General features: G+C 46.9%; 2 protein-coding genes across 2 annotated transcripts; one reads left to right on the forward strand and one right to left on the reverse strand.

Moving 5' to 3' along the window:
- Window positions 1-25: 25 nt before the first annotated feature.
- Window positions 26-4,789, reverse strand: trappc14 (trafficking protein particle complex subunit 14). The gene is given in 14 exon segments (XM_068744236.1): window positions 26-254; window positions 321-435; window positions 514-592; window positions 677-813; window positions 904-1,055; window positions 1,152-1,234; window positions 1,727-1,874; window positions 2,075-2,195; window positions 2,360-2,446; window positions 2,893-3,022; window positions 3,132-3,227; window positions 3,465-3,805; window positions 4,598-4,690; window positions 4,693-4,789. Coding segments are annotated over 14 exon segments (1,908 nt in total).
- A 1,047-nt stretch (window positions 4,790-5,836) lies between these two features.
- On the forward strand, window positions 5,837-22,473 carry LOC137900175 (rap1 GTPase-activating protein 2-like). The gene is made up of 24 exons (XM_068744237.1): window positions 5,837-5,880; window positions 9,362-9,397; window positions 15,110-15,194; window positions 15,419-15,454; window positions 16,481-16,528; window positions 17,025-17,057; window positions 17,143-17,391; window positions 18,102-18,205; window positions 18,302-18,380; window positions 18,538-18,591; window positions 18,710-18,793; window positions 18,923-19,023; window positions 19,155-19,284; window positions 19,368-19,523; window positions 19,688-19,759; window positions 19,848-19,934; window positions 20,350-20,496; window positions 20,595-20,699; window positions 20,798-20,889; window positions 20,966-21,070; window positions 21,524-21,611; window positions 21,708-21,765; window positions 21,861-21,931; window positions 22,444-22,473. Exons 1-24 carry the CDS (start codon window positions 5,837-5,839, stop codon window positions 22,471-22,473), a joined length of 2,094 nt encoding a protein of 697 aa, XP_068600338.1.
- The last annotated feature ends 927 nt before the right edge of the window (window positions 22,474-23,400 follow it).

The raw sequence follows: 23,400 nt of genomic DNA on the forward strand, positions 1-23,400 counted from the left end.
AGAAGCGCTGGTATTTCAGGCGTCTTCAGGGGTTCACACTGCTCTTCTGTTTGTTGTGGGTCCAGCTTCTGCCTTGTCCTTCCTCGCCTCTTTGCTCCGAGCCGACAGGGTCCACCACCAGGACTTTGCACTCCCTCTTGGCGATCTTGTCCAGTGACAGCAGAGATTTGTCCTGTGGCGGCAGGTAAAGTGGCCGCCCCACAGGCGAGCCCACTGGGGGGGTGATGGCCCGCCGTTCCATGGCACTGCCGGTCCTGATGCACATATATACGAATCGGATTTGGATCCCACGTCCAGTAACAGGCGAATGAGTGTCCTACCTCATGATATGGGAGCGGGACGGCTGCTGGTGGGAGAAGGACTGAGACCGACCCAGACTGGCCTGGTGCCGATCCAGCAGGTCTCGAACCGCCGGGCTGGAGGGACTGTTCTTACCTGCAATGGAGAACAGTTCAACTCGCACATCTAACTCGCCTCGCCTCATCAAGCTGAAGGATGCTGCTTTGCTTTTACGTGACAGCGGCCGGGCGTCGGGCGGCGGGTTGGACACCGATGCTGTGAACTGCAGTTTCAACTTCATATGCTGACTCAGCTGAAACGAGACTCAGTCAGGAGAGGGGACATCATTTTGTTGTTGTTGTTTTTTACAAAGCTTGAAGAAGCAACACGGATGCACCTCATAGAGTCCTGCTTTTAGGATCTGGAAGGCAACGCTGAATGACAGGGTGCTTCCTTTCCGGCAGTGGCCGAGGTTGCTGAGCGGGCTGTGACAGATCACCGGCGTGAGCGCCGAATCCTCACCCTGGCCGCGGCCTGGAAACGCACACGCACACACACACACGCACACAACCAGAATGAGATTTTTGATCCTTGCAGACCGTAAAGTGTCCTACACACACTGACCCTCTGGAGTCCATACAAGGCGCACAGCCAGGAAGTCCTGCAGGTTGTTGAGCAGGACATATTTGACCTTGAAATGCTCCTTCACCCTGACGGCGCTCGGACAGCTGGCCGTCATCACAAACTGGGGCCGGTCCAGTCGAACGCTGGGCAACCTGAGAGAGGCGATGCCGACGTTTCACATTGTGGCAACAGCTTGTACGGTTTTACCACGAGAGTAGATGTATGCCGATGACGTGTCTGGTCCTTGCCTGTAGTGTGTGTATATACAGTTGGTGAAAGGCATCTTGGGAGTTGACCACTGCAGCACGGCAACCAGAGGAACCTCCAGTCCCTGTAAAACAACAAGCACACATGAAAACTGACATTGAAAGAAGATGTATTATCCATCCAGACGATCACAGTCGTCTCGTCTACAGCCGCTTTATATTCCTCACGGGTCAGAGGGCACGTTGGAGCCTATCCCAGATGACAACTGGGTGCACCCCAGACAAGACGCTGGCTCATCGTGGGGCCACACATGAGACAAACAAACACACGCTCACATCTACGGATAATGTTTCGCTGCATATTTTTCAGGTGTGGGAGGAAACCAGAGAACTCATGCAGAGATGGGGAAGAACATAGAAACTCTGCACAGAAATGGAATCAAATCCCAGAGGCAGCAGCGCTACCCACTGCTCCACCGTGCTGCCCCCAAGATATATTAAGATCAGTCAAACCTGAATCTTAAATTTAACCTCGGAAACTAAAACAGAAAGTGAGCCTCCGCTGTGGAGGTAATCATGGAAAAGAAAAGCTTCCAGGGCAGTTGCAAATGTCTGACCTCATTAGAGTCATCCTGCGGCACGTCATTGAGGTGCAGCTGGAACTGGAAGTCATGCTCCTCCAAGGCGCTGAGCATGCTGGGAAGGCGGCCGGCAAAGCTGTCCACCCGGCAGAAGGTTGCCATGCCAACCTCGCCTGACATGTGGCTTCAGAGCAGAAGAAGCAACGTCAGCTCAAAACAGGGGGAGGATATTGAGTTTATATATAACATCATTTAATACACAGTAAATCAAACATTTTACGGTATAATAGTATGGCATCCCCCAAGGGTCTATTTTCGGGATACATCGTTATAAATGCCAAGTGTTGCAGGCATGCCAGAACCAAACGCAACACGTTTACACACCACACGTTGTCCACCAGCAGCACAGATCCGTCCGGCATCATGGGAAGGTAGGAGGCGTTGAGGTTGGGTAGGATCCGAACATCCCGGATACTGACCTCCTCCTGTGACGACTCATTCAGCACTGAGCAGGCGAGCGGAAAGGGGGGAAAGGTTAACATGTGGCATGAGCTTCAAAGGCACCGAGGACAACAGGAGATGGAACCGGAAACCTTTCTCTGCTCAGCTGTTCCAGCGCACAGTGACCAAACTGCTCTGGAGTCAGTATTCAAATGAGGGGTGTGCTACCTTTGAGGACGGCCAGGTGTCTCCCGGAGACAGTCATCTGTTTGCAGCGGACGGTGGGAGGAGGCAGGACGGTCAGCGTGGTGCTCACTGTGGGGGGGGGGGAGCTAGAATCGTGAAACTGGCACACGACGATTTTCATTATTGAATCATCTGTTGTTTCCGGTTCATTTTCTTTTTCGACACTTTGGTAGCGTTCGTAACTTCTGCAGGTTGAGTGTCTTTCAAATAAGGTTTCAAAGATACCGGCCATGAATTATTTATCAAGTTAATCAATTATTAACTTCCACGCAGGCTCCCTTTGCACAAAATCAGCCATGCGATACTGAGAAATAAAATAAAAACAGATACACATCTGATGGGCTTTTTTGGGGGGGGGGTATTTCCTGTGTCTTAATTTTGTTATTCGTGACTCTTCTTCCTCTTTTTTCACTGATACGCTTCATGTCATGATACTCAAACCTGTTCCCTGTCGAAAACACCGGCACCCTACTCGTGGGGGTCTTTGTACTCTAAAAGTACAAATGTGTGTGTACCCTGAGCCTTGAAGGTGTTCAGGTCATGCCTGAAGGTGTGTGTCGGCTCTCGCTGCTGCAGGACACTCAGGTAGCCGAGTTCCTGCACCTCCGCTTTCTCCGCCTCCTTCTTCCACACGGTGACCATCACCTGAGCAAACACAACAACCACTAAATCACCAGCCTCTCTGCGGTTTCCATGAAACTGGAACCGGACTGAACTGGGACACTTAGAGAAATAAGCAGAGCTTCCTCCTGACCTTGACCTTTAGAGTGCTGACAGGGAGCTTGTCCAGAGAGACGGTGAGGGGGAAAATCACTTCGTCCGTTAGCACCACCGGCTCGTCCAGCGGAGACTGAGTGGAGACAGAGATCAGAGATGACGCTCCAGTTTTAGTTTCAGATGGAGACGCAACAAAACACGTCAAACGATTTGGTTTTGATTTCTTTGCTGCATGGCGTGACCCATGAGTATGAAGCCAGCTCTGATGGAGCTCAGGATCTACGAGGTTAACATACCACCAGACATTACAAGTCAAACTGGAAAAACAGAGCATCGCCCAGTGTCAGTGTCAGCATGAACGCCAGTGTACCTGAACGGGAGCCCTGCGGAACTCCCTCGATGCCGTCCCAGACGAGTTGTGGATGAGCAGCGGCTTGCAGTCCCTGAAGCCGCGACACCGCGAGTCCACCCTGCTGCCGAGGGCGGCGATGGCGGCTTCCGCCGCAGCAATGTAGTCGCCCTCGCCGTCCCCGTTAGCCTCGTCGCCGCCGCTCTGGTAATCGTGGCGGTAGTGGTGGTGGTTGCCTCGATGGCGGCTGCTCTCTCCTGGACTCACGCTGGCCACGGCGCACAGAGAGCCGGCCAACTCCCTCCACGCCCTGCCGCTGGACGACTCCGTCCCGAAGCCTGCCGGACAGCCGTCAGCGCTCCCTGTGTGACAACAACACAAACATTCCACTGTTACAGTGTCACAGATGCGTAAGATCTTTGTTCTCCGGACACATCAAAGGGAACCGGCTCTGCCGACCCGCTTTGGTTCCATGCCCATCTGTGCAGAGTATTATCTGATCCTCAGTGCTAGTTTTTAGATTGTTTCTACTTCATTAGAACATTATTATTTATTATATTCTAGTAAAAGTAATTAAATCAAGTGGCTCGTGTTTCATGAGAAATTCATCCTTTAAATTAATCTCAGATGAAAACTAGAAAACGACAATCAGAGATTGCAGACCCTCGCCTCCAATAGACTATTGGATCTTGTGAGACAGTAAACAGGGCTTCCGGATCAGAGGGGCCAAACCTGCTCTAGCTTGCAGCTCTGGAACGTACTACAAGACACTTTCTGGACTCTTTTTCCCATCATGCCATTCGTTTCCCTCCCTCTTAAAGTGGCAGTTTACAGCACAGGCACGATTCCAGATGTAAAAATAATTTTAGAATCTGAATCCAGATCCGGATCAACGCCATTCTGGGGGAGGACCGAGCCACAGACAGAACCTTGCTTGTGTAAAAATTTCAAGTTGATCGGGTTACTAGTTTTTGAGTTATGCGCTCGGACAGACAAACAGACAAACAAACAGACCCAATTGCAATACCCTCACCTCCCCTTCGGCGAGGGTAAACAAACGGGATTCATTTGCAAACGAACAAATAAAATCGATGATTTATTTATTTATTCTCCCTTTCCTTTCACCGACAGACCCCCCCCCCCCCAGTCCTCACCGTGGCTCTGCTCCGTTGGCGTCGCCTCCCCGTCCCTGCAGCGCAGCACCAGGAGGAAGCGGACAGTCTCCCCCAGGTAGAGGTGACTCCGGCGGGCAGCGTGCGGTAGCGCGCCGGGTCCGACAGATCCGTGATGGGCACCGCCGGAAAATACATGAAATACTCGCACTGCGACTCCATCATCTGCACCATGGCGACAACCGGAGGAGGCTGAGCGAGCTGGAGGACCAGAGGCGAAGGAACAATGAAGCATGCACTTCCTGTCGTCGCTATCAAAATAAAAGTACGATATGTATACCCCCCCCCCCCCGCAGAGTAGAGTCAGAGATTTAAGCAGCGATATTACAAATTAACCACGTTACACATTAATTTCTGAATAAAGGACATTTTCTTCCGCTTTCCGGGTCAATGTTACTAGAGCCAGATCCAAACCACGTCATGAGTGACGTCACTGCTACAGCTGGGAACAAAACCGAAGAATGAATTTGGGAATTTAGGAAGCCATCAGACGAACAATGAGACCGACTATTCTGGGGGCGGGTCCTCGTGGAGTCAGGTGACGAGGATCAGCCTATCAGGGGTCTGTTACAGGTGTAATGACGTAATGGGGGAAGCGGAGTTTACAGAAATCTCAAGTGGATAAGAGCAAAGAATGTTAGATTTTTTTTATTTTTTATTTTTTTCCCCTTGAAATTAAACGCCTGTTTTAGTAGGTTCTAATCATTTTAATTGGTAATTCAAAATTACACATCAAAACAAAAAAATATATTTTATGTCATTATGTCACTCATAAGTAATAAATAAATAAATACACATTTCGTGTGAGTGCAGCCTTCAAATTCATGCATTTATCTCTATTGTGTATGAATGATGGGTGTTTCAGTCCGGCAGCATCGCTGCAGCCTTTCTGCTTTGTCAGGGTAGAGTAAAAGAGAGAGAGAGAGAGAGAGAGAGAGAGCCCTTCTGATGTCTCTCGCCCTCTCCCGTCGGTGTGCGGGGAGAATTTAATGGCTGGAGGAGGGAGGCAAAAGGAGAGCAGCCAGAGAGAGAGAGAGAGAGAGTAAAGGAGGGCGTTTGACTGGGATGAGAGTATTTATAGGGGGAGAGATGAGCGGATAAAACAACGGTGAAGGGAGAAAGTGAGCGAGAGAGAGAGAGAGAGAGAGACCACAGAGAGGAAAATCCAGACACAATAAGAGGAAAAGGAAGACAAAGACGAGGAGAGGGAGCGAGTAGACCATGCTGAGGAGGAAGAGGAGCGTGTCGTTCGGAGGCTTTGGATGGTAGGAGTGTGTGTGTGTGTGTGTGCATGTGTGTGCATGTGTGTGTGTGTGGGGGGGGGGGGGGGGGGGGATCATCCTTTCATAAGCGAGTGATCTCATCACTTGTCTCACTCACTTTCAGGGTCTTTGAGTTCATTTCCAGTCTGAGCCGCACCAAAGTGACATCACGGTGACGTCACGGCGCCGACGTTAAGACGAGTCAGTTTACGCTGAATAAAGTGTCTTTAGCACTGTGTCTATTTAAAAAGGAAAGCTGGTGGGACTGTCCTGTCCTCCGGGCGGGGACCAAAAGGGTCAAGATGCCAAAGACACTGAAAATGTTCATGGTGGAAGTTTAAATGTGACTTTTATGGAATGTTATTTGTGGTTTAAAATGTGAAGACATTTATTTATAATGGAGAAGATGGAAAATAACTTAAATCCTGGCGTCCCTTGTTACATGGCAGCTTCTTTTATTTTGTTTTATCATCTGTGGTGTTCCAGATGAGAAGAAATCAGAGGATTATTGTGTGACTTTTTATTTATAAGGCTTAAATGAAAAGACCTTTAGTTTTAGCACACAGAAACTGACTTTGTTGTGACTGTTTTTTTGTATTTAGTGGATTTTTAAATAGCTGAAGTAAAACGTTTCTATTTTTTTAAGGGTTTGGGCCGAACTAGAACAAATTAATTTTAGTTGTATTGTGAACAAAAAGTCAAAAACTTGATTTCACACATTTTTATTATTTTCTCTTGCATGAATCTGTAAAGTAATTTCCACTATGACCACAGAGCGTGACATCACTGCTCCTTAAACATATTAAAAAAAAATCCATTGTCACAATAAAGTTGATTTTAAATTTTCACTATCTAGCTGATCGTCAACACAAAAATATATTTTTTGAATGTTTATTTTTTATTGTATATTTTTCGCTGTAACCGGTGAATCATTTTGAATCTGACGCTGATCCCTTAAAAAAGTACAAGCAAACTCATGATGAGGCATTTAGGATAAACAAATCCCACTCAGGTGACACCAACGCACGTACGACCCCCCCCCCCCCCCCCCCCACACACACACACCTCTTCTGATTGGCTCAACACAACACAGACACAGGAAGTGTTATTACTACAAAGAATTGATTAGAGTCATACTTTATGATTATAATCTTACATAATATTATTATTATTAAGCTACTGGAGGGGGCTTCATGGTTTCATGATGGATGGAGGGAGAAATGGAAGGAGGGATGGACGCTCTTGAATTCAGAGAGAATGTAAAAAAGCCGCTGTTCTCGCCTCAGTGAATCTCAGCCAGTCTGTCGAACTTGCTGCGACCAGAGTGCACGAGTGTGTGAGTGTGTGTGTGTGTGTGTGTGAGTGTGTGAGTGTGTGAGTGTGGAAACTCTTACACAAGCCTCCTTTTCAATCATTCACCCTCTCCGCTTTCTTTTCTCTGATTCCTTCTCACATCATTCTCATTCCATGCATCCTTGTTTTTCTCCTCTTCCTCTATTGCGCTTCCTTACTTCCTGCAACAACTTCCGTTTCCCTCCACACTGCTTCTTATTGGCTCCTGATCTTGTGCCATTCCTCCTGCGTTCCTTTTTTTTATACATCCTTATATTTCCTTCCAGTCCTCTTTTCCTTAAATTTCTTTGTTTCCTTCCATCTCCACTGTCTCCTTGTCTCCTCTGTCTCCTTGTCTCTTTTCATGAATCCTTCTTTCCTTTCTGTCAATCCTTTGTGTCTGTTTTCTCTATAAATTGTGTTTTTCAATTATACCTCCTTCTTCCTTTATTTTCCTCCCTACATCCTCATTTTAATCCTGTTTTCCTTTCCGGTTTCATTTGTTCCCTCCATACATCCTTACTTCTTTCTTGGTCTCCGTCCTACTTTCTGTCTCAGCCCATTTCGTCCCATACCTCCTTTTGTTTACCCTCCTCCTTTCCTTCTTTACAACTTGCTTCCTTCCCGTTGCTCCTGCATCCATCCTTCCTTCCATCTCCCTCTATTCGTCATATTCACTCTTTCTTTTTCTCCTCCGTAGAATAGAAACAGGTCATTCCTTACCTTCATCATCCCTCGCTTCCTCACAGCGTTTACACCAGGTCCTCTATTACAGATGCCGTGTTTAATAATGCAGCCGCGGCTTCAGGGGAGCTGCTGGAGCAGCTTCGATTAGACTTTCCTTTCTTCTTCTCTTTATGCACTCGTTCCTTCTCTACACGGTATCAGCCCTGGAATTACCGGTAAATTGGCATCACTATAAATCACATGTTAATTATGGGGTTGATGAGTATTTAGATGAAATCAGTATCTGGTTCATGTACTTTTTATGTAGGAAACACCTCGTTGTTCTCTGAATGAAGCAAGCAGACACCTTTCTTCATCTCCTCCTGGCTGCCCCCCCCCCCCCATGTTGATGCTGCTGGCTGCTACTGGATGCTGCCTTAGACCCTCTGGTTGAGGAGCGCTCTTGTAATACATCATCGACTCATCCGATTGGTCCATCCAGCACAGTTATGCTACCGTCCCGATAACCTTTAGCAGCCGCGGAGCCGTCGAAATGTTTTTAGCGCCTGTTCCCGTTATTGACGCTGGAATCTGTCAATGACTCTTACTCGGTTGCACGCAGGAGTCCTTCGCAATGTTAGCGTTCATAGGAGAGACGGAGTAGAGCGATCAGCAGCTTAAGTGGAGTCCAGAACTCGAGCTGATTGAATCACCTTCCCGAAGAGATTAGAATCAGCTGATTCTGACTTTGTCATATCAGGATGAATGTTGACGGTATGGTGAGGCGTCCCGGCTGAAATAGACTCAGTCCGCCGTCGTCCATCTTTGTGTGATCGCGTCCAGTCAACAGGAGACTGGAGAGTCTGTGAGAACAGTTTTAGCAGCATAACTGTATTATTTATGACCTGTGTGGGGGGGGGGGGGGGGGGGTTGAGTCATTTCAACGTTAAGGTCGATCACCCTCTCTCTTTCCATCTCGATGCCGCCCCGCCGCCCCTCTAATGTCTGTTTCCACTGTGCCCCCCCCCCCCCCCCCCACTATAATTTAGTCTGGGGTGTTAATGGTTACGGCTAAGTTAAATATCCAATCTCGAAGTTGTTCCATAAACAGACCTGAGATCAGGTGGGCAGTGGCTCCCAGTGATAATTAAACCGAATGACAAACAGCAAGGTGTTTGGGGGACAGGAATGAGGGACGCTGTCCTGCAGCATCTGTTTGCTATTTTGACCAAAGACTGTCACAGATATTTCATATAAGTGCCTGAGAACTGCGTTAACTTGTGGAAACACAGTATAATATGTGACCTTTAATTAAAAAAACAGTTTCTATTGGGGCAAGAACACGTTTCCCTCTGACACGCAAGAGGTCATCAAGGTCAATCGGCATGGACGTGAGCCTCTTGTCTTCGTCCCGGTGATGCGTCCCTGTGCGTGAAGGCCTTGATGTCTCATGTGTCTGTCTGTCTGTCTGTCTGTCTGTCTGCAGGATCGATAAGTCGACAGTCAGCGCTCTGAGAGCTCGGTGAGTAACAACACCAATCATTTGAAAGACATATTGCTGTTGTTACACCTGTCCCAGTTGACTGTGTTAACATTCCTATCAGTCACCTGTATCTCGCTCTATCTGCCGTGCACACGTTGCATCTATGCATCTGTTTAACAAAAGAATCTTGCGATGCAATGTTGCAAAATGCAGGACGCCATCGGGGGAAAGTGCACAAGCGCTTCTACCTGCAGCCTGTTCGCTCCCTGTTAATCCCATTGCACGGAGATCGGCTCGTTATTTGGGAAGGGGGGCCGCTTTCCGAGTCCACGAATGGGAGTGAACGAAGCTAAACTGTTCAGATGTTCATTTGACGTGAGATCAGAGGGCAGAATATCAAAAGGGAGAACCAAGAGGAGCTTCAATTTAGGCAGTCAAATATGGATATTTGCTAAAGCAATGGCAAAGATATCCCAGCAGCTATTAATGCCAAGTGGCTAGCACTGCTAGCAGAGAGTGCTATCAAGGTTGCTACTTAGATAATGGGGTTTCTCAACAATTGAACGACAAATGTTAATGAAAAAGAAACTTTTTCCTCAGGAACGTTTAATTTTATGGCATTCTGTTGGACCACCTTCCGAGCCCCCCCTTTCGGCTTGACCTATTGACCCCAGTGCGGCCCTGTGGGGGTGTGATTTGCGGACTTTAGCCATTGTTTCCTTAACGCTAGCAGCGAAGAGACCCTCTTTGCTGGTGAGTGATTTTACCTGCAGTGATTTTCCTCTCGGTTGTGGGTCGATCACAGAACACCGTGAAAGTATCGCACCTTGTCCTGCACAGACAGAACCACAGTGACCCTCGAGTACACCTTTGTGTCTTTAATACATAACAGTGAATCAAAACGAAGACACAACAGTCGTGTGTAAAAAAAGACCAAAAAGGGGGCTTCCGTCAGAGCTGATTATGGTCAGGTATCCACCTCAAAACCTGACGTGATGGGGAAACGGGCCAGGAAGAGAAAAAGATTCAGCCACAGATCCAGGATTTTGTCCACACATTCTTAAAAATAATTCAATCTTTGTTCTAATAATGCCAGTTTTCAAAAATGTGGAGGGGCGGGGCTTGAATCAGGTGTGTTGGATTGTTTCTGCCTGCATTTGGAAGAGAGACGCTCATATTTATGCTGCAGACACTTGGCATTGTGTGTGTGTGTGTGTGTGTGTGTGTGTGTGTGTGTGTGTGTGTGTGTGTGTGTAGGTGTGTGTGTGTGTGTGTGCGTGCCTGAGGAAGGGAGACCTGACAACTAAAACCTAAATGTACTCCAACTAAAACCGAAATACTCTAACTAAAACATTTTTTATGTAGTACTTTGCAGATGAAGCTGATGTCAGTTAATTACATTCATAGTACTTTTTACAGTTTTCTTGAAATAAAAGTTTGGTTAATAGAAAGCAGTATTTTCATTTACTTGTGTTTTATTATAATTACATTAATTAATAGTACATCAAAATAAAAATCACAACTGTTGACAGGAGCATCGTTCCCCTGTCTCTTCTCTTCTCTTCTCAGTCTGGCTTTATTGTGTTTTCATCTTCCTTTTTCCCTTCTCCCTTTCCTTGATTCTCTCAGTATTCATGTTTGTCTCATGTCTCTCTCGGTCTTTCTCTCTCTCTCTCTCTCTCTCTCTCTCTCCCTCTCTCCTTGTGATGCTGCTAGCTTGATGGTCCATAGAATTATGTGAGCGACACAGAGCGAGAATTAAAGAGAGAGAGAGAAAGGGAGAGAGAGAAAGGGAGGGGGAAGTGAGAGGTTTGTGGACTCTGTTTGAGCAAGATGTTCAGAAACCAACAGCAATGCAACGATGCTGCACAACCAGCGGTGAGTCTGGCATTTGTTTAATCTTTCATCTGTGTGTGTGCGTGTGTACTGCATTCCTTCTTTCATATTACTTTATTTATTTATTTATTTATACTTAACAGTAGACTTACGGTATCCTCAGGTGTGTGTTCAGCGACGGAGCAATCCCCATCAGACTGCATGTTTTTGCTCTCCGTTTATTTCTTTGCATGTATAATGCTATACCATCGACAACACAAACAGCTGGTAAACAGCCTGCAAACAGCTGATGTGTCAGTCTGAACGGTTGGTTTTTGACTCCAGCTACATTTAAAAGGCAGAAAGTAAAACACCTGAACATCAAGATCATAAATGAAGAGGAAGATTCTGGATGAGTGATGGAAGAATTCAGAAGACAGATAGATAGATAGATAGATAGATAGATAGATAGATAGATAGATAGACAGACAGACAGACAGACAGACAGACAGACAGACAGATAGATAGATAGATAGATAGATAGATAGATAGACAGACAGACAGACAGACAGACAGACAGACAGATAGATAGATAGATAGATAGATAGATAGATAGATGGATAGATAGATGGATGGATAGATAGATAGACAGACAGATAGATAGATAGATAGATAGATAGATAGATAGATAGATAGATAGATAGATGGATAGATAGATAGATAGATAGATAGATAGATGGATAGATAGATAGATAGATAGATAGATGGAGAGAATCTGTGTTTCTTCTTCTCCTGCTGCTGTTTATGACGTTGATTTCCCCACTCTGTCTGTTTCATGCGCTGCTGATAGCAGGGACTCAGCTGCCAGCTGGCGAATGCAATTAGCCTCCCTAAAAGAAAAGCGGTGGCTGCAGAGGACGTCCCCGCAGGTGGTTTAAAAAAAATAAAAAGGATTTTCAGGAATCATAGATGTATTTCTTTTCGTGCAGAGCAGCATTCACCTGAGACGGAGTGTGTCGTGTGACCATCTAGTAGTGGCGTCTTGGAACGTCGGATCTTCCACAGCAAGTTTGCCCTGAGGGTGGCAAAAAATAAAAATAAAATAAAGGTTAATCTTGTGGTGCTCAAGATAAAAACTATTAAAGCGAAGTGACTACATCCAAAGACATAAGAGGTTTGAGACTGTCTGAGCGTCTCCATCGTCAGAATCCTGAATTTAAAAAAATAAGATTCATAATGTAATGCTCATCTTTGTAGAGACTCCATTCACCATAAATGACAAAGAAGAGCATCAGATCCTAACAAGCAGCAACTGTTTGACTGATTTGTTTAAAGAGGTGAAAATGAATCATGACTCATCAAAAAAATAATAATCACTAATCAACTTCAGCTGTATCTTGTCTTTACTGCTAACTGGTCGTTAGCATGCTAACAACGCAAACCAAGGTTTTGAACTTGGTAAATATTCTAAAAGATTAAAAACTTTTTTTTTTTAAAGTATGTTAGCGTTGCCATGTCAGACTGTTAGCATACTGCTATTAGCCATTTAGATAACTGTGAGATAAAGCCTTGAGTATTGAGTGTGGAATTCCATCCATCCATCCATTCATTCATCCATCCATCCATCCATCCACCCATCCACCCATCCATTCATCCATCCATCTTCCACCGCTTATCCGGGCCCGGCTCGCGTAGGCAACAGTCTCAGTGGAGATTTCCAGACTTCCCGGGATCGGGGGCGTTCCCAGGCCAGACGTAGTCTCTCCAGCGTGTCCGAGGCTTTCCCCTTTGGCCTCCTCCCGGCTGGACATGCACGGAACACCTCCCCCCAGGGAGGCGTCCAGGGGGCATCCGAAATCGATGCCCCGGCCACCTCAGCTGACTCCTGTCGATGTGGAGGAGCAGCGGCTCTACTCCGAGTTCCTCCCTGGTTACTGGGCTCCTCACCCTGTCAATTAATCTAAAATAAGTTACACCAAATTATTCATCAACTATTGGATGAGCTCCTTTCTTAATCTGCGACGGGATTGCATTTATAATCCTGAGACTGGATAAAAATCGATACACAACGAAATAAATATCTAAATATCTAAATAAAATGATAATAATAGATTCATTTATTAGCTGAACACACTGAACTGTTCTCCTGGAACTATTTTGTATTTTTTTTTTAGGCTTTCCTCCTGCGGCGCTGACAACCTGTTAGGTTTCTCGCTGTGTCCGTCTGGAGCGACAGAAAGGCCCGGAGGAACGCTGAACATCGGCGGATCGCGTTGTCGATACGCGTTTGCTGATGGGATTGTCTGCCGGCAGAGACAAAGAACCAGCTGAGACTTTGGTTAAATGTGAAAGTGGATTTATTTAGAAATAGAAGCTTCAGATGGAGCCGGATTACAGGATCACATCCCTGACAGAGTGACCTTTCTTCCCCGTTCTCGCCCTCTTCTTGTAATTCAGTGACCTTTCCGTTCATTTCTGGAGCTCTAACACCCCCCCCCCCACCGCGGGACTCACAAGGAGGCTCTGTATTTTTCCATTATTTAACCTCTCCTCTCTTCTCAGTTCCTCCTCCTGCAATCAGGCAGATTGTCGCGCTTCAGGAATCTAAAAATAGAGATAAAATAAATGGAGGGCCATTATTTGTGGTGTAAATCGCGAGATAGGGAGACTGAGGTGCTCGGCGGAGCTCTGCACCTTTCTAGTTTTTATTTATTTATCTCGTTTAAAGTAAATGTTACACAAGTATTTGTGTCATGAACCATCGTGGCAAAATGCAACTATATTTCCTCAAAATATGCAGGGTAAAAATATGAAGTTGCTACTACTACTACTGCACTTTCGGCTTGTCCTATCAGGGGTCGCCACAGCACTGCCTGGATTTGGATTCTTCTCTGCCTTGGCCTCTGACAACTGTGGTAGGAATGAATGAAACGAAACTCAGATCAGGAAACATTAAAAACCCACAATGCAGAAGTAAACAAAACAATTTATAGACATTTAAATATTGTATTCAAAAGTATTTCTGAACCGATTGAATTTTCCAGCAAATATTTCCGACCAGTGAGAAAGAAAAGCTTCATCCAGACCGAGACTTAAGAGAAACATGAAAACAGCCTCAAAGTCTGAACAGCGATCATTGAGTGACTTTACATCAAAGCTAATTACGGTCATAAAAGGCGCATTTCGGCACTTTATAAACATGTGATAGAAGTCAATTCCTAATACTCTCATTTTCCTCTCATCACATGCGCGTCATTCTTGCCCTTAATTTCACCAAACTGACCTTTCCTCTGAAAAGAGATCAAACTGGAGCAGCCACGCCGGGAAGAGGGGGGGCCTTTGGAGTGGGGTCATAACGAGATAACGGTAAAGCTTTGGGATGAACGCGTAACGAACGTCTCATTCAGTCTGTAATAAACTCTAGTGTAATTTTTTTTAAACCATCATTTCCCTTTTCCATCCCTCTGTTTTACGGTTTGGGTCTCTCTGGGATGATGGATTTGTTTCACACTGACTTTCTTGTCGTCTTTTTGCCTGTTGTTCCTGCACCGCTCTAACCTGAAGAGCCGTTACTACATTCCTCCTTCAGCTGATGCTCCGGCACCCCCCCCCGGCTGGAACTCTGACACCTTGACTTAAAACCCACAGCTGTTTGACGAGGAAACGTTCGCCTGTCGCACACGGGAGAAGCTGAATTGTTGACCCGACTTTGCATTTTTTATTACCGGCCATTGGATTCTGTTGCATTGCCTTTTCCTCCTCATACATCAAAGCCATTTCTTAAGGGTGATCCTCAGCTTTGCCTTTGGGCTGAGTCTTCTCTCTGCTGGAGTTTCTCTTCCGCCGCCGACGCCACCGAACAGCATTAGAAATGTGTGTTTGCTTCAGAATTTCTCCATGACTCCATCGTTATTCTAGGTTTCTCTGTATTTGCAGCAAACAGGATCTCCTGACCATCCCCAATGTTCCCGTCACGGACTGCCCCCCGTCTCCCCCGCGCACCGCACCCCCCACCGTAAAGGTATCACGCACATGAATGATGTGCTACACATTCTAAATGCCTGTGTGATGCTGGAGTCGTCAATATGAAACAGGCTTATTTGATATATTATAGTTCATCCTGATTTAAAGTGTTTCTTCCACGCTGTCCAGATCAATTCGGCGTCACGTTTATTTCCAGCCGCTCTTCTCTTCCTGCACAGATGTTTCACATTAAAAGTCTTTCACTCGTCTCTCTGTCTCCAGGCGGCTCATTTCTTTGACACGATGGACAAGATGGAGGTAAGAATGTCATCGTTTTTACATAAACTCATCACAATTTGTTGGAATATGAAAGCTGCAGTGTGTGTGTGTGTGTGTGAGAGAGTGAGTGTAAGTAAATAAAAGAACAGCTGGAAATATTTACTTTAGAGCTGTGGTGAAGGTTCTCCTCCTGTGAATTCATGTAATATTCATTAAAGCGACCCCTGATTGTTTTGACAAATCAGTCTAAAAACACAACCATATACTTCTACTACGTTAATATGAAACGAATAAATACCATGCATGGTGACAGAAATAAAACGGAGCTCTTGAGGGCAGACTCTCTCTCTCTTTCTCTCGCTCTCTCTTTTTGTCGCCATGGCGACGCAGATGCCAGAGACACCGAACACGACGACCAAAGTCCTCCCGTCGACTTTCATCTCTGGCTTCTTCCTCACTTTCCTCACGTCTTTGCTGACGCTGCGGTTCCGACTGTAAAGGCCGGACGGAGGATTTCATGGGCGCTAAAATAATCGCTGCTATACTAAACAATCGAGCTGCAGCCGTTTCACGTCACACCCAGAATGCCTTGCGACGTAAACAACAATTAGCGGCCCCCCAAAGAAAACAGTTTTTATAGCGTTTAAGAAATACTTATATACTTTTGTCTGTGTATTTTTACGTAGTAGAGGTATATTCTTGTATTTTTAGACCGATTTGGAGATCGCTTTAAGCTGTAAATCAGTGATATTTATACTGCAGGTGAGAAACAATTAAGCATCACATTGAAACATTTCAAACTTAAGATGTCAGACGGGCAATTATTTTTCTCCATCATGTTTACTCCGGCGTGCGTCCGTCGACTTTAAATACCTCCGTCCATACGTAGCAAATGAGCTGTTCCATTAATCAGACTTCATTAATCAGATTGTGCACGGCGGCCGCGGGAGAAAAGCCCTCAGCGGTCGACGCGTTAGCGGCGTGCTAAATGGCGTCAGCCATCGTCTGCACGAGCTGTTGGTCACAGACGTTCTCACTGCTCTTCTCTTCCTGACACCGGTGCAGCAGGTTCCAGAAGCCGCCGAGACGAAGACAATCCCTCAGAGGCAGAAGGCACGTCTGTCCACCTGTCTGTCCTCATGCCACCCTCGTCCATTTGTTCCTTTCCAACCCGAAGGACGTGCCGTTTCACTGGCACCTCTGGAGGGTCTCATCATTTGATCGCTGGTCACGAGAGATTTCTGAGATTTCACCACTTGTAGAAAGAGAGAGGAAGACGAAGCGAAGAGCTGCACCTTTTGAGAGGAAGACCTTAAAAGGCAAAACATGTCTCCGGCAGAGAACTGGGACACGGAGGCCGAAGGTTGCCCCGACTAGGAGTGCCTGTTCATGCATGCCCCGCCCCTTACAGCTGGCCCCGCCCCTCAGATGGCCCCAGTCTGCCACTGTCCCTCCACTAGAATGCTCATTTAGTAGTTTATACTTGCATGCAGGACGTGAACATGTCGGCGTCACACTTTCGCTGCCGTCATTTCCATCCTCCGCACTGGCTCCGCCCACATCCGCTCTGCGTGTCAGTGTATTCACAACCGCTGTCCTTCCCTTCCAGGATGACTACATTCCTTATCCGAGGATCCAGGAGGTGAGACTGAACCCCGCACACTCCCGTTGCATTGTGGGATATGCAGTTTTTGATGTGTGTGTGTGTGTGTGTGTGTGTGACGCAGGTGTTGGACAGAGGCGGGCCCTACCCTCAGGTCATCCTGCCTGAATTTGGCGGCTACTGGATCGAGGAAGCAGAACTCCCTCCTCCTCCTCCTCGGGCTACTCCCCCCGTCTCCCTGGAGGTAAAGGAAGAAGAGGAAGGAGTGTTGGGAGGGAGGGAGGAGGAAGGCAGGCCCCCAGTGGATTATGGGTATCGGTTGGAGGAGATCAGCGAGGCGGCGCGGGCGTACAGGAAGCACTTTCTGGGCAGGGTGAGGCTTTTCCATCAGTACTAACAGAAATACAAATACTACACAGGTACTTCAAAAGTATTCAGCAAAAGTACTCAAAGTACTCATGATCCTTACATCATTACCTCAGCCGAGAGGTTATGTTTTCGCCTGCGTTGGTTTGTTTGTCTGTCTGTGAGCAAGATAACTCAGAAGGTTCTGGATGAAACGGTCAGGGAATGTTGGGAATGCTACAGGAACAGTTGATACGATTTTGGTGATGATCCACGAGAGATCCTGATTCTAATATCAGATCCAGTTGAAATCGGGGTACATTTTCACAACAAAACAGTTTAGTTTTTGGACACTTTCAATAATGTCTCTCTCATTACCTCCACGAAGGAGGTTCTGGTTCTGCTGTCCTTTACCAAGACGCTCTAGAAGCAGGCGTGAACAAACGGATTTGTTGTGTCTTCTAAAGCTCTGGATCTAGATCCAGAAGAATCCGCCGTTACTGAAAGTGATGCTTTTTGTGAATAACTTCTAAACTAATAATGACATCAATGTGACTGCAATTTCTAAATGTTTGTTTTCATGGTTCAGGAATCTAAAAATATAGATAAAATAAATGTAGGGACGTTAATTGTGGTGTAAAACACCAGATCGGGAGACTGAGGTGCTCGGCGGAGGTCTGAGTGCTTTTCTAGTTAAGATTCTCTCTCTCTCTCTCTCTCTCTCTCTCTCTCCACCAGGAGCATTTAAACTTCTCTTGCTCGTCCAGCAGTCTGGGAAACCTGCTGCTGTCAGTGAGGCACGAAGACGTGAAGAACCAGGAGACCCTCCATGTTATTATCAGGTACACACACACACACACACACACAGAAGGAGGCCAACAGCAGTCAGGTTCTGGGCCAGGTCCAGGTCCTCAGGTCTGTCTCTTCTGTCCCTCCAGGTCCCGGTTGAAAAGCGTCTACCACAGATTGCCGCTGCCTGAGCTGCCTGACATCCCCAGCGTCCCGGAGTTAGCCAAGGTACCTGCACGTACGAGCCAACGCGGTTAGCTCGCAACCGTTAGCTGCAGTCGCTGCGGCGACTGCAAAGTGAAACGCTTATCCCCGTCGCAGGTGATGCACCTGTGCTAGCCTCGTGCTAACGTCGTCTCAACCGTGAATGCCTTTTCTTCCGCAGCTGCTGTGTGACGAAGCGGCCGGCCTGCGCTTCAGTCCGGTCCTCTACCCGAAGGTGAGCTCGGAGAACTCGAACGCAGCCTCAGAGGACAGAAGGACGGAGACGTGGCGCTGAACTAACGTTGTTCCGTCCGTCCGTCTGACCCTCTGCCTGCCTGTCTGTCTGCCATCAGGCGTCTCAGCTGATCGTGAGCTACGACGAGCACGAGGTCAACAGCACCTTTAAGTTTGGCGTCATTTACCAGCGATTTGGACAGGTGGTTCATCGTTCAGGTTTCATGTGACCATGAGAACGTGTTTATACTCCTCCTGACCTTGACTGTGTAGCATGAGCATGGATCTTCTCTGGTGCATGTCGTGTGATGAGGCGTCCGCGTGTCCTCCAGGTGTCTGAGGAGGAGCTGTTCAGGAACAGCGAGGAGACGCCGGCGTTCACAGAGTTCCTGCGGCTGCTGGGAGACACGGTGGAGCTGCAGGACTTCAAAGGGTGAGATGCTCCGAGCAGCCGTGCTTTAATCCAAATGTCTTTTACAGGCCAGAGGTACAGAAAGGAGACCAGAAAAATGAAGCCGTCGGACTTGAAGACAACAACAAACTGTCTCCCTTCCCTGTGTCCAGGTTTCGGGGGGGTCTGGATGTGTCCCACGGTCAGACGGGTTCTCAGTCCGTTTACACCGTCCACCGGCAGCAAGAGATCATGTTCCACGTCTCCACCAAGCTGCCCTTCACCGAGGGAGACACGCAGCAGGTGGCAACAGAGCGTTAGCGTGACGCGCGATCCCGTAGCGCCATGTAAAACGACGATGGCGTGACATCACAGTTCTCTTCCAGCTCCAGAGGAAACGCCACATAGGGAATGACATCGTGGCGGTGGTGTTCCAGGAAGGCGCCACGCCGTTTGTCCCGGACATGATCGCCTCCAACTTCCTGCACGCCTTCGTCATGGTGCAGGTGGAGGAGCCCCGCCCTGACAGCACCTCCTACAAGGTGACGCCAGACATTGTCCAGCGGGGGTGCGAGAACTAATCAAGAATTTATTTTGTAATTACCATGAAAGAAAACAAAAAAAAAACAATTAGCTTCACCTTTGAAATATTGAGAAGACCAGCCCTGTGTTTTCCTGTGACCATAGCAACCGCTTTGATTTGCAGGTGTCTGTAACGGCCCGGGAAGACGTACCCCGGTTCGGCCCACCCCTCCCAAATCCAGCCATTTTCAGAAAGGTGAGAGGAGGAGGAGCTCTGGCTCAGCTTCGGGAGAAATCGGTGTTTTGATGATGCGTTTTGAACCCGATGTCCTTCATGTGTTCAGGGTCCGGAGTTCAGAGAGTTCCTTCTCACCAAACTCATTAATGCCGAACTGGCAAGTTACAAGAGCGACCGCTTCGCCCGCCTGGAGGTAAAAAAAAAAACACCACCGATTGGTTCAAGGCAGTGAAAGATCAAAGGACGACAATAGGGCAATTTATTTCAGATAAACAACATGAGAAATAATAATAAAGATAATAAATATTATTTACATAGAAAGGCAAACAATAAAAAAAATTCAGCTGTCAATAAAGCTAATAGCTAATTCTATAAATGGACATGTTACTGCATCATACGTAAAGGTGCAGTAATGATCAATAAGAAAACTGATCAGTTAAATAGTGTGACGTTAAATGTTCACTACGTCCCTCTGATATCTGGAGGATGAGAAACACAAAGAAGAATGAAATGAAAATATTAAAGTCGTTCCACAGGGCTCAGTGTTAGGTCCCATGTTGTTTTCTAGCTACGTGCTACTTCTACACGCTGCTATCTGTGTTCCCTAGGAGCGAACCCGGGCCGCTCTGTTGGACACCCTCCACGATGAGCTGCAGAGGCGATCACAAAGCATGCTGGGACTGACGTCAAGTCTGGAGGAGGATGGGCGTGCTGAGAATGGACACGCCCACGGAGGTCTGTTAGAGTCCATCAAGGTGTGTGTTTATTTGCAGCTGCACGTCGAGGTTTCTTGAGCAAACAACAAAGACACGGAGCTGCTCATCCTGCGACTCTGATGCTGCATTACTTTTAGAGAGCAATGCGAGGACGGAGTGTTTCCATGGAGACCATGTCAAGGGGTGGAGCTGGTCTGCCCACCAGTCTGAGTGGAGGGGGGCTGGCACACGTCAGCGCTGAGGTGGGCAGGGGCCAAAGGTCCCAGAGGAGGGTCGACGTTTGTTATTAAAGCTCGATCGAGCCCTGATGTTGTTTTCCTGCTGTCGTCCACGTCTACAGTCTAATGTCAAATCGCCAGTGAAGCGGCGTTCGGGGCTTTTCCCTCGGCTGCTGAGCATCGACAGCCAAACCGAGAGACACAACCAGAAAAGGTACCTTCTCATTTTAGTTTCGGATGCTGCAGCTAAAACCAATTTGTGAGACTTGAACACATGAAACGCTGGTCAGTCTCCTCAGTGAGCAGAGGAGCTTCGACAGCTGCCAGCCCACGCTGGAGGCGAGGCCAGAGCCGCCGTCCAATCCCAGCTCTCCAGAGGCGGGACATCGGGACAGGTAAGTTATTTGTGAGTGGACAGGACTTCCTCTTGTTTGTTTGTTTGTTTGTTTGTTTGTTTGTTTCTCTTATTTCCAACTTTTACCCTGTAATTTTATCAAGAGACATTTGATGACAGTCAAGGTCAAAGAAGACATTTAAATGAAAATGAAAATGTCGGGAAGATCATCTCTTGATTATCTCTAACTCACACATTTCGACAATTAAAATGTGTCGTCTAAGATCCGAATGTATTCCTTGACAAATGTGCTGAATTGATCAAATTCCTGGATGAAGATTTAAACGCTTTTCCTGGAACGCACGTCCCTCCGGCAGGTTTTCTGAAACCGGTATTGCTGTTTTTGTATGACTGTGGAAAATGATGAAACAAAACAAACAAACAAAAACAAATCCTGGACCTGCATCAGGATCCTGATCCAAGCCGAGTCGCGCGTTTTGTTCGTAACAAGCAGGATTCACCAGAGGAAGGAGAACAGCAAGATTTCCAGATCGACCTCCAGCACCTGCAGCTTCAGCATCCCTGCTGACGACACACACCTGGTGAGCAGGAACTCCGCTGACCGTCCGCAGAATGCTTTTCAGCACGGTTTATAGTCGTCGCTCATCTGTCCTGTGTCCGTCTTCCTGTCTGGCCAGGCTGCACCGGCCGAAGGCCAGAATTCAAGTCCACTCATCATCTGCCGCAGCCCCACAGGTCCACACACACACACACACACACACACACACATTCATTACTAAGGGATGCGGTTTGAAACACCGTGCCCGTTTGTTGGCTTCTCATCCTCTCAGAGCCGAAGAATAAAAGCTCTCCCAGATCCAACCTGAAGTTTCGTTTCGACAGGTTGAGCCACTCTGCTTCAGTAAGTCCTGCGTGATGGATGAAGCAGGTCCAGCATCGGGACTTTGATGCTTATTTAAATGCTAATATTTATTTACTGAGATAAAGGGCCATGATTTGTTCATTTCAATAACAATGAAACATTTATTTTGTATTTTGGACTGTGGAGGTGGGGAGATGTGACCCGTCTCCTCTTTCCTTCTGCAGCAGGGCCACTAAGCTGGGAGGGCAGCAGTGGGAGGTGCGTGTGTGTTTTCTATTATTGGCATTAGAGTCTCTCTGTCTCTCTCTATGGAGGAACGATGAAAGCTGAAACATCTTTGTTCTCCATCTCTCATCTTCAGCTCGGAGCAACATCGGCCTCTGTGGATGTGCAGGATGAGGAGGAAGAGGAGGACAGGCACTGATGAAGATTTTTGAAAAAAATAATGGAGAAACACTATTTCACCGAGTCGGAGATGAATTGCTTCACATCCTTCCGTCGCTCCAACAGATTCACTGCTCACATCTCCGACGTGTCTTTTCGTGTCTCAGGTTGTGACTCCTCGCCGCCTCCTCGCCTGACAGGCATCGGGAGGGAGGGCGGACGCGACGGGCTTCGTGTCAGACGAGCATAAGGGCAGAAAGTTCACTACAATAATACAATTTATCAATACAAAGGGAAAAAAGCATAGTCCTTCTCCCCAGCTGTTGGCCCCGCCCCTTTTGTCACCTGATCGCCAGTACAGGTTAGACCTCTAAAGTATCTCCTGTCCCATCAGTCCTCCCTCTTTGAAATGCATTCCATCCGTCAGGATGTCACAGGCAGGAGGGCGACGCCCAAGCGGCCTGTTTTCACTGTGTCAAACTTTATTGGCAACAAAGCCAGAGACGAAAATGTGATACACATATACACATGGCTAAGGCAATATTTGCAATAATCATTCTTTCTCAGATGGAAAATAAAGGAACGGTTTGTCCACACACTCGTTTCTATAGCCGCTGCGTTTGAAGTGCACCTTCCTCTTCATTTTGCTCTGTATCTGACAGAATGTACATTTTTTTGTGTGTTTATGTCTCTCTACATTTGTCTCATCATACTGTGTCAAACCTGTAATACGTTTAATAATTGAGATTAATTTTTTTTTTAAGACGTTTACTTGAATATCGTACGTTTAAGGTTGATGTGAGACCTGTGACCAACTATAAACCTGCAAAAACAAGCTTCGCTGCCGTCCGATGCAAGAAAAAGGACAGTAAATAGATGTTTATTTGCACTAAAATGACACAAAGCTCTATGGATGTTGAATATGAACACTGAATAATGACTCATCTGTCGTCGTCTCGATTGCACTGAAAGCACAAAATCTGTCGCTCCTCCGGGTTTGACTTTAGGTGTAAAATCTCCACCTCTGGGCTGAGATTTCTTTGAAAAGTGTGGGCAAGTCATTTATTTGGAAAGCATAACTACAAAGATGTCACTACGCGTCTTCTTTTTTGTTTGTTTGATGT

Source organism: Brachionichthys hirsutus, chromosome 10 (assembly GCF_040956055.1).
Source record: "Brachionichthys hirsutus isolate HB-005 chromosome 10, CSIRO-AGI_Bhir_v1, whole genome shotgun sequence".
NCBI classification, from domain to species: Eukaryota; Metazoa; Chordata; class Actinopteri; order Lophiiformes; family Brachionichthyidae; genus Brachionichthys; species Brachionichthys hirsutus.